Below are 10,325 nucleotides of genomic sequence, written 5' to 3' on the forward strand. Positions count from 1 at the left end.
CACCTAATGAATATTCATGACGACTTTTTCCACAAAATATTGCTTAACTTTAAAATTCAATAACTTTGTTATTTTTTATCCGATTTTGATGGAATTTTCGGCATTTTGCTCAGTGAATCTACTCTATGTATTAAGCTATGCATACTTTCAGCCCGGACCATCCATTTAAGGAATAAAGTTTAAAACCCTTTTCTTATTTTCGAAGAACCACTGATAAAAGTTTCAGTTCGTATTAAAAAATAGGAGAGTTTTGAAAAGTCTTTAAAAAAAACATGTTTCAAAATTATGATGTCTATATTTGATGTTCATAGAGATGCTCTGAAGTCTTTTTAACATACATGTACGCAATAGATTCCAGGGGGTGCTACATATGATGACTAATGCATGCATCACCCCCAGGGAAATCCAAGGGCCATGGTGCATGATAGGGCAATATCAATTCTTACAGGAAGAGATTAATGTCTTTCAAATGCAGCATAACCTTTGTAGCAAGGATTTGACGAAGAATATATATAACCTCTTCCAATGTTATGTAAATCCCTTTACCTGGGTTGAAAATAAATTATAATTCATGAAGGAATAGTAAAAAATATATATAACACAATTCAAGTGAATCAGTTATTTGTAAATGGATAATTAAAACCTAATTCAAAGACTGTTGCAAAGGTAAGGGCTTAGGAGGTCTGGAGATCTGTTGATTACCAAAATATCTGAACGTTATCTTTTCTCATTTTCTGCTATGTTTTAGCTCCTGACAAAGCGTTGCGTGTGCTCAAGTATGAACGAAATTATTTTTTTTTCAAATAGCAGTCAAAAGTTAGGACAAAGCAATATACATATCATATATGAAACAAAATTTTCATCAAAACTTTTCCACACTATCCTGGTTTTTTTTATACGCACTGTATACGGAACTGCTATCCTTCCAAAAAGGTAATATTGGTTGCTATTTCTGTTTAATACGATAGTCAGCAGTGAGAAGTCACTTTTCAAGTATGGAAGTCAACAGTTTTTTCTTCGGGCTTGATGATCTAATGAAGGAAGGTGAATTCCGATGGGCTGATGGCACGTTATTGAGCGAAACGGGGTAAGATAAATCATTTTTCTTCCTTAAATCTTCAAAAACTTCTCAATAATACATGTACTACATTATTAACAATAATGAAAGTTGTAGTGGCGGTAGTAGAAGCAGAAGGAGAAAAAGAACAAGTAGTAGTAATAGTGGAAGTTCAATATTTAGTAATAATTTCAAAAATAAAAGTGGTATTAGCACTTGTAGTAGTTGTAGTAGAAGAAGAAGTAGTAGTTGTTGTAGTAGTACCAGTAGTAGTAGTACCAGTAGTAGAAGTGATAGGAGTAGTAGTATAGTAGTAGTAGTAGTAGTAGTAGTAGTAGAAGTAGTAGTAGTAGTAGTAGTAGTGGTAGTAGTAATGGTAGTAAGGCGGTAGAGGGTCTATAAGCCAGTGAAAGTTTGTCCTGTTGGAAGACGACCTGCAGGCGAAATCTACTGTACACAACCTTTGTTACTCACGATAAGCAAATAATCACCGTTGGTGAAGGTGATGGGCAAACTATCACCTCAGAGGCAAGCTGGATATAGCAATCTTTTCGAAACGAAGCTGAGGAAAGATAGCGTAAACATCCAGCTCGACGAGGAGGTGATATTTTGCCTCGTCACCCAAAACCAAGAAATTACCATAAACTTTATATTCCACATCTATAATCCACATTTAAAACCTTTCAATAGGAGGGGAAACAATAATTTCATACAAAATCCAAGGTTTCCTTAAAAAATAAAATCATTCAATTCGTCTACGCTTGAGTGTGAGTATGATAGACGCAAAACAATTTAAGTGCGCGAGATATGCTGCGTGTGCCAAACTTGGCTAGTGTTGTCACAAATGTGATGAAGAAAAATGGGGAATGATGGACCAGGGGCGGATTCAGCATTTTCCAAAAGGAGGGGGCAACTTTTTCGGTCAGCAATTTTTACAAGCCTCCCCCCAAAAAAAAAAGTGTTTTTCAACCACAGATTAGGGATATTTCGTACCCGGAAAAAAATGACAAGCAAATTAAAAATTGTTTCTCAAAGGTGTGTGGGGGGCACGTGCCCCTGTGCCCCTCCCCTGGATGCTCGCCTGCGATGGACCAAAATGCTTAAATGGCTTATTCGGCCCCTACACATTTATTTTATTTCACGTATGCTACACAAGGCATATCGCACGAAAAATACATGTACATTGTGAACTGAGTTCGATTTAGATCTAAATCTCGTAGATAACTAGATCTGCTCGCTCTAGGTATTAATACCATAAATGTTCCTAATTCTGGCATTTATTTAGCCCCGAACTCTAACCTTACAGTTCCTCCATAGATCTAGATATTAAAATTATTTAGACATGATCGTTCTCAAGTTAGGTATTAGAGGTTCTTGTTCTAAAGTTAACGTGTCATGTTGAATGATCCAAAATCAAATTCATTAGAAAGCAAGATAATCCATTTGATTCAATGTAATCATAGCTTATGATCCAATTGGCAAAGATCCCCCAAAGACTAGTTTTATATGATCGCTCAAAGAGTCACTGCAATTAGTCTAACACGGTTAATTAGGTTACCAGTAAGCCTATACACTCGGAGATGAAGAAAAAATAACACATTCACAACAATACGTATAAGAACAAAATTCAAAACAACATATCTACAGAGAGGGCCTAATTGTAAATTTTGACCACACAATTATTAAACTGAAAAGTTGCACTTCTATGCGGACTGTGCACAAGGTCTACGTTTTTGTTTTCTATGGCGGAGGCTAGAGACGGAGGCTGAGCGACCGTCATTCGTTTGATTTGACTATTTGAAATGTCTATGAAGTCGTCAATGTCATCAACAAATTCAGTTTTTAGGCCAAGTGCATAGACAAATAAATACAGGTGAGGTGTACCGTTAGACTCATCAGAGATGGACCTGGCGTCGCTAGTGGCAGTAGATCTAGAGCCAATGGGTGAGATGGCTGTTCTAAATCTGGGTTTTTACTTTGCTGACCAAGACCAAGAGCAGAATAGATTGTTTCATTTATTTTCATCTTCTGCTGGTCATTCCTTTGTGCGTTATATTTAAGGTTTGTTTCTAATTTATGCCCCGAACACTATATAGTGCTGATACATCTCGCTCACCGAGCTGCGGCGCCCCTACAGGCCGGCCAAATGTTATCAACTCAAAGAGATTGTGACGTAAGGAATGAACATGGAAAATGAATGAACGAAAAAGCATGTGGCAATTTGTTGTTTTTTCGTGCGTACACAAAATAATTGAAAACGCATCAAAAAAGCTTCATTGACCGCTGAACAGATCAGCGAAACTCAAAAGTTCCATCACCACTAGTGATGGTTGATCATGGGGGAAACTACCATTTATCACGTGATTGGCTTTTGACCAATCCTTTTGCAAGATTCTTAGTATGTGGAGATACGAAAGTATTACAATGATCGTTGACTGCATTTTCTTGAAGGAATATGTTTTCATGCAAGTAATTTCAGTGTTGCATTGCATCAACACAATGACTTTCAGTCGAATCATGAAGAAACACCTATAATGTAAAAAGACATGTACCTATTGAAGTTATTCAAAACAAATTACCAATTCACGAGATAGCAGAACATATTTTCTTATTGCATTCTCTCCTGTGTCAGCATTTTCGAAACTGGTGATTGCATTTTTTTTAAATGAATTATAATATTTCATGTCAATCAATCATAACTGTCACTATGATGCAGATTATTTTGGGTATTTTTTGTTTTTTGTTTTTTTTAGGGGGGACACTTTGCTATATAGGCTCTATGCACAATGAAATATTGTTTTTTAGTATTCATTTTGAAAAAGGGAAATGGGGAAGAGAGATATTATCATCCAACTTGTCGCATATGCAGCAAACGTGCATATAAATGTTTCAAGAACTAGTATTATTTTGTTATTTTCAACTATCTATCCAAATGCTTAGGAGTAATCAATGTTATCATTAATCGAAATGATTTTATTATGATTGCATCAACTTTCAGATATTTTCAATGGATTCCCGGTAACCCGGATAATAATTTAGGGAGCGAACATTGTGTGGAAAGGAATGTTTACCATGATGATTGGAATGATCGATCTTGCAGCGTTAAACAGAGATTTGTCTGCGAGAAATCAAAAGGTAGGCCGACATTCATGATATTATTCAGGTATTAATGAAACAAACACATTTCTCTTCTTTATATTCTTAATACCTGCATGGATTATCAATTTATAATTTAACACCCCGATGGAGTGACATTTTTTCTCCGGGGGTGTGGGCACGTCCATTGACAAGGGAATACCATGCGTGACCATGGGGTTTCGAAAAGGGTAAATGCCAATTCGTCTACTGCCAACTCGTCCACTCACCACATGGTCTACCTTCATTTAGTCTAATGCCATTCAGTCCATCACAATTTCGTCTAACAACCATTTGGCCCAATCATCACTTTATCTAATCACCATTTCATCTGTTACCATTTCGTCTATTAACCAATTGGTCTAATACCCATTTTCTTTTCATTCATTTTGCACAATTAAAACTTTCAATTTAATGAGAGAAAATGGTATATGGACTAAATAGCTATTGGACCACTGGTCATTAGACGGAATGGCATGAGACTAAATGAAAGTAGACCACTTGGTGAATAGACGAACTGATGGTGGTGGTATACGAGTTGGCAATGGGACGAATTGGCATTGGACGAATTGGAAAGAGTATCTTAAACAAGTATATTCCATGTTCTCAACATGCAACCCTTAACAAGGATTGGCGAGTGAAACGCTACCCTTAAAGGTCAAGTCCACCCCAGAAAATGTTGATTTCAATCAATGGAGAAAAATCAAACAAGCATAACCCTGAACATTTCATCAAAATCAGATTAAAACAAGAAAGTTTCGCTTATTTTTCACAAAACAGATTCACAACTCGATGTCACGCGAATGAGAAAGTTCATGATGTCCATCACTCACTATTTCGGTTTTTTTTAATTATACAATATTTCATTTTTTTCATATAGATTTGACATTAAAAGGAATGAAACATTTGGAACAAGTAGGCTTGTGTCGAAACAGAAAAATCAAAGAATATGAACACACGAAGTTTGAGAAAATTGGACAAATAATGAGAAAGTTATGAGCATTTGAATATTGCAATCACTAATGCAATCGAGATGATGAGATCCTCCCATTGGCAATGCGACAAGGATGTGAGATGTCACGTGTTAACAACTTTCCCTTTGATGGACTTTAAAATACCCCCCCCCCCCTCATACCACGCGCCGTACGCGCGTTTCCGTTTTACACCCTGGCGAAGGCAATCTCTGTAAAAATAGCTATAAAGCGACTAGTGAAGAGTCTAGACACGTCGCTGGATAGATATGCAAGTCATAAAAGTACAACTGCACCGCATGCAATCTGCACAGCCACTGTGATAGCACAGAGTTCATGTACAGAGAGCAGTCATATGAATTAAATCCGGACATATTTTGCAGTGGCGTTTGTACATGTATCCCGATACACAAGGAGGTGAAAAATCCACAATTCGGGTAATTGATATCCTAAATTAATTCAATAAGCAGTAATGACTATGATAAGGCAAGAATGATAGCAATAGTACAAAACAAAGGAGAATCTACGGCATGCAGAAGTCCAGTGTTTCAAAATGATTCTAAACGATGAATTAAAATGTAGGTCTATACTATACTTCTGCTACTACTATACTACTACTACTTCTTCTACTACTACTTCTACTACTACTACTACTACTACTACTAATAATAATAATATTAGTAATCGTATATGTAAATGATAATAATGATAAGAAGAAGACTGAAGAAGAAGAAGAGGAAAGTCGGAGTTATAAATAACTTACAACTCTACTATACTACTACTTTACTACTACTACTACTACTACTACTACTACTGCTGCTGCTGCTACTTCTACTGCTACTAATACTAATACTGTTCATAACAATGACGCTAATAATAATGATGATAATGATAACAATAATAATAATGATAATAATAAATGATAGTGATAATAAAAATAGTAATCATGATAATGTTGACAACAAACTAAGTAATTCATAATCATATAACAATGATGCTAATGTAATGAAGTACTGAAATACTAATAATATTATCACCACTACAAAACAAAGTAAAAACTACTTGTAGCAATTTATGATCAACAAAGTATTGTCCATTTAGTTTCCCTTTAAAAATCTTTCTTTTTTAGTATTTTTTAATGATGTATATTACTTTGTATGGTAAATGTAGGACCCCAAGGAAGAACAGCAGTATTTTGCAAATACAACAAATAATGAAGTTCCTAGTTTCATCAATATAGCTGTTGTCGCGATAATGAGAACTGGTACAGATGGACAGACAAACGGTGCACAAACAGACGGAAAACATGATGCTTCCAGCAACTTAATTCACTGTGGTAATAGCAAGGATATTGAATATCGTATTGCCAAGAAAAATAATAAACTTACAAGCCATTTTCGGAAATAGAGATTTAAGTTGTAAGATATTCTATCATCAATTTTTGTAACTGAAGAAAATCTTAATATGCCTTCTGCGGAGGGAATTCTATTAATCTTTAATAAATGGGGATGAAGAATACATAGAAGAGACAAAGTGACTGCTTTTACTACAAGTTTATCAAGTATTATCTGTAGATAATGTGTATGCTGCCCTTTTTCTTCTCTTATTTATTTATTCTGTTATATTTTAAATTACTTTTAATAATGTGATTTGTTATACAAAATTATGAAATCCAAATAAAACTTTTAAAATAATTCACTGTGGTAAAAGATCCAATCACTGTTATTGCAGTAACATTTACGGTAAGACAGACAGACCTGATGACATGGTTATCAGGTGTTCGTGATAAAAAGCACTGCTTAATTTTAGCGGATATCTCCATTTTCTCAGATTTTTTTTTTTTATAATGGTTATGATATTCTGCTTATATATAAAATACTCTGATTGCTTTTCTTTCATCCAAAAATTAAAAAAAGGTCTATTTTACATCCTACCCCATCCTACTCATATAAGAATGCAATGTCATACCAACAACGGTTACAGAATATGTTATTCTTCCATGACAGTTAGAGGGCTAATTTCCATACCAGCAATTCGGCAAAGGCAAACATTCATGTTGGACATGCATTTTGCACATATGTTCTACAGATAGCTTCGGTACGGACTTTCAATTTTAGCGGATATCTCCATTTTCTCAGAATTTTTTTTATAATGGTTATGATATTCTACTTATATATAATACTCTGCATGATTGCTTTTCTTTCATCCAAAAATTAAAAAAGGTCTATTTTACATCCTACCCCATCCTACTCATATAAGAATGCAATGTCATGCCAACAACGGTTACAGAATATGTTATTCTTCCATGACAGTTAGAGGGCTAATTTCCATACCAGCAATTCGGCAAAGGCAAACATTCATGTTGGACATACATTTTGCACATGTTCTGCAGATAGCTTCGGTGCGGACTTTCACATCTCGCGCCCAGTTGATAATGTACACAAGCGTAGACTCTTCACTAGTCGCTTTTTAGCCAGTTTTGCGAAGATTGCCTTCACCAGGGTGTAAAACGGAAACGCGGCAGTCGCGCTGAGGAAGGGGAATCAAATGTTATTTATTGAAATTGCATGAACTCTTTCAGTGCCATTGACAGGTATAGTTGCCCATAACCGTGTCGTGCCATTGGCAGCTATAGTTGCCCAAATAACTTTTTAAAACCAATTTTACAGCCAGAAAATCAACACCATATTCTTTGTTTTTCATGTTATACTGCCAAGGAATCCACAATTGATTTATCATACAAAAAATAGTGGTTTACATAGACATTTTATTAGTAAATGGTATTTTTGCATCAGTATTTTGAAGAGTTGATTTCGGAAATTGCCGCGATCTGAATCAAGATTTCCCCCATAGACACGAGTGATATAACGGTTGTGTGTAGCAATACACGTACTTCCATGGGTAGAGCAAAGGCGAGTGTGCGAAGGCATTCAGCTCGGAATTGACCAATAATAGAGCGGGCTCTCACCCAACGCTACTCGCCAATTCGCTATTGTTATATGAATATTTATGAGCTATCGATCGGGTCTTTTGCAGGCCGGTACGGTATTATTCTCGCGTCAAGGTTTTTTTCTGCATGCAAATATGCAGCGGTTTAGGAATGGCTTTTTGGGGGAGAGGTCTTATACTTTGGAGGGGGGTAGCATTCTCACAAAATTGTTTTCGTTATAAGTATATGAGTAAAGAAGGCTGTCATTTCCAACTCTCGTCGCACTGCAACATCATACTCATCATTTATTTATTCATTTATTATTGTTATTATTATTATCATTATTAGTATTACTATGATCATAATCATTATCATTATTATTATCATTATTCTTCTCCTTCACCTTCTTCTTATTAATGTTATTGCCATCAGAATCATCATCATCATCATTATGATTATTTAAAAATAATTGTTGTAATCATATCAATTGCATTTCTTCTGCAGCCAAACTCTCTCTTCATAAACTTAAGATCAGGTAAATAACGGTTCATATTCGTTCGTCTTGTTATAACGAAAACCAATATTTAAAAAAATATATTCAAATTTCTCACACAAATATTAATCGTTAAGTATTCTTCTCGATTATTGGGTCGAGTTTAGCACATTGCGGATGAATTCCTTGCTGAAGGAAATTACGCCATGGCTGGGAATTAAACCCACGACCCTCTGTTTCAAATTCCAGAGACTAATCCTCTAGGCCACGATGCTCCACTATGCCATATTTGTATGATCTTTTCTCTGCAGTACCTCCACTTCATCTGATGGCGATGACGTCAACACCTTTCGGGAGTACCGGGAACACTCCAAGTTTCTCCTGCATTGTCTCATCTGACAACACACATGATTACATAACCTACACAGAAAGAGCAGTTAGACCAAGCCTCACGACAAATGGGTACACACTGAACGTACCGGGCATAGAAGCACCTCAGACTGGTGGATTTACGCAGAACCTTCCTAATGGGGCGACGTCTGTTGGTGTTTATGAGTGTTCCAGTACATATACAATTACTGGTTCTTCAACATCAGCAGATGTGACTATACTGTCGCAATATAGTACGTATAATAAATATGAACTTAGAATAGTCTGACATAATAGGAATAAGAAAGTAAAATAGAAAATTAGCCGGAATGCTCCCCATCCCTCCTATCACAAAAAAAACTATTCCATATGCTAACCTGAAGCAGAAACAGTTTTCAAATTGTTTTTAAACGATTTACAACAGAAATCAAACCCAACGTGATTTTTAAATTCCAAATATAGCACGAATTAAAGACTTGTGGTTGATGATTGAGGTTGCGGTTTCTGCACCGAAGCCCTTTTATACCTAATACCTGAAGCGTGACTGAAAAGATGGACACAATCATCAAAATATTTCAAAGGCTATATATAGCATTTCGGATGTCAAAGTTTCAGATTTGTCATCCAACCTTCCTCCTTCCAACAATAACTCACTAGGAAAAGTTTTCTGTAACTTCAATAATTTGGTCCTTGAAAAATAAAGATTTGAAAAGTTAAAAGAACATTTCTTTCTCGTAATACAGTCAAATTTTAAAATGTTAAATGTTTTATAGGAGTTTTTTTGACATCCTTTATTTGCAAAATGCTCAAGAGTTCCATTGTGATTGCACAGTTGTGCACATCTTGTGCCTGAGTGAACACAAAACTTTAAACAATTTTTAAAATCCCTTTTTAGCTACATATTGTTGGTTCTAGGGTGGCAAGTCACATTTGAAGATGCACTTTTTTATCGCCAGTTACTGAAGTTATTGTTGGGAGGTATATTACACATGTTTGATGCTATTTACTAATCCATATACCGTACGTAAAACACAAGAATTCACTTGATCTCTCAGATTAAGGCCGATACCATTTGATTGTTATGTTATCAATGTTTTCTACCAATGGTCAATCGGTTTCTAGGACATTTTCAACCAAGTGACGGTCGCCTCACCAAAACAGTTTTTCCCGGTGATAACATCACGCTCTCAGTGTCTACCACTGATAGCTACGTATCAGGGACGGATGAGATCCGGTGGAGCGCCTTCTCAAATTTTGCCGAAGGATCTTTATCTCCAAGTGGAGATGGAGCTCTGACCTATACTATTCGTTCAGCATCTAAGAGCAATGCAGAAATCTACGGAACATTCCAAAACAGTATGGAGGATAATC

At 35.8% G+C, this 10,325-nt stretch overlaps 1 protein-coding gene across 1 annotated transcript; it reads left to right on the plus strand.

Moving 5' to 3' along the window:
* Nucleotides 1-975: 975 nt before the first annotated feature.
* LOC121406254 lies at nucleotides 976-9,243 on the plus strand. Its single transcript, XM_041597273.1, has 3 exons — nucleotides 976-1,087; nucleotides 4,056-4,192; nucleotides 8,897-9,243. The coding sequence occupies exons 1-3, from the start codon at nucleotides 996-998 to the stop codon at nucleotides 9,241-9,243; spliced, it is 576 nt and encodes a 191-aa protein (XP_041453207.1). The 5' UTR covers nucleotides 976-995.
* The last annotated feature ends 1,082 nt before the right edge of the window (nucleotides 9,244-10,325 follow it).

This window comes from Lytechinus variegatus, chromosome 19 (genome assembly GCF_018143015.1).
Source record: "Lytechinus variegatus isolate NC3 chromosome 19, Lvar_3.0, whole genome shotgun sequence".
Taxonomy (NCBI): Eukaryota; Metazoa; Echinodermata; class Echinoidea; order Temnopleuroida; family Toxopneustidae; genus Lytechinus; species Lytechinus variegatus.

What these genes read in the sequence shown, in the direction of transcription:
- LOC121406254 (XM_041597273.1), top strand. Translation starts at nt 996, where the DNA reads ATGGAAGTCAACAGTTTTTTCTTCGGGCTTGATGATCTAATGAAGGAA. An exon ending in ACGTTATTGAGCGAAACGGG is followed by an intron (nt 1,088 to 4,055) that starts GTAAGATAAATC and finishes ATCAACTTTCAG; the next exon opens with ATATTTTCAATGGATTCCCG. An exon ending in TGTCTGCGAGAAATCAAAAG is followed by an intron (nt 4,193 to 8,896) that starts GTAGGCCGACAT and finishes TTTTCTCTGCAG; the next exon opens with TACCTCCACTTCATCTGATG.